The sequence below is a fragment of the Gekko japonicus genome, unplaced genomic scaffold (assembly GCF_001447785.1).
Source record: "Gekko japonicus isolate JY-2015 unplaced genomic scaffold, Gekko_japonicus_V1.1 scaffold3828, whole genome shotgun sequence".
NCBI classification, from domain to species: Eukaryota; Metazoa; Chordata; class Lepidosauria; order Squamata; family Gekkonidae; genus Gekko; species Gekko japonicus.
In genome coordinates this window covers 113,557-114,027 of record NW_015170389.1, presented here as the reverse complement: position 1 = coordinate 114,027, position 471 = coordinate 113,557, and the positions used below count along the sequence as shown (strand labels likewise).

The 471-nt window shown below is 64.3% G+C and overlaps 1 protein-coding gene across 1 annotated transcript in view; it reads left to right on the top strand.

Moving 5' to 3' along the window:
* The window catches only part of SCRT1 (scratch family zinc finger 1), a 2,414-nt gene that overhangs the window by 542 nt on the left and 1,401 nt on the right, over positions 1-471 (top strand). The window contains exon 2 of the mRNA XM_015418264.1: positions 79-188. Coding sequence (XP_015273750.1) covers positions 79-188 — 110 coding nt within the window. The remainder of the gene's footprint in view (positions 1-78; positions 189-471) is intronic.

Sequence of the window (471 nt, the reverse complement as noted above, 5' to 3'; positions counted from 1 at the left end):
GGCCCTTTTGTCTTCCGCCCGTCAAGTTCAAGGGCAAACCGGGATATATCCCCCCACCCCCTCCCTTCCCCTGGGGAGGGACCATCCACGGGGGTCTCCGTCGCCCCCCTCCTCCACCTCGTGTGGTCCCGAGAGCTCCGGCTAGAATCCGAGGGGTGTTTCCCACCCTCTGGCCTGGGCTGCTGCTCGTGAACCTCCCCTCCCTTCCTCCCTCCCCGCTTTTGTTCCGGGCAATACGGCTGCGGCGCGTTGCATAATCGCCGGAATTCTGCTGAAGTGGTTCGAAAACAGGGAAGAAAGGAGAGAGGGGCGAGCGAGGAGAGCTTCCTTGCGCACAGAGGCCCCCCCCTTCTCTTCTCTTCGTTCTCCTGCAGAGAGCTGACCTTGAAGGGAGGGATGGGGGGGCGACACAGAGAGGGGGGGCGCGCTTCCCTCTCCGCCCAAGGGCCAGGAGTCTTCTCGCTCTCCCCC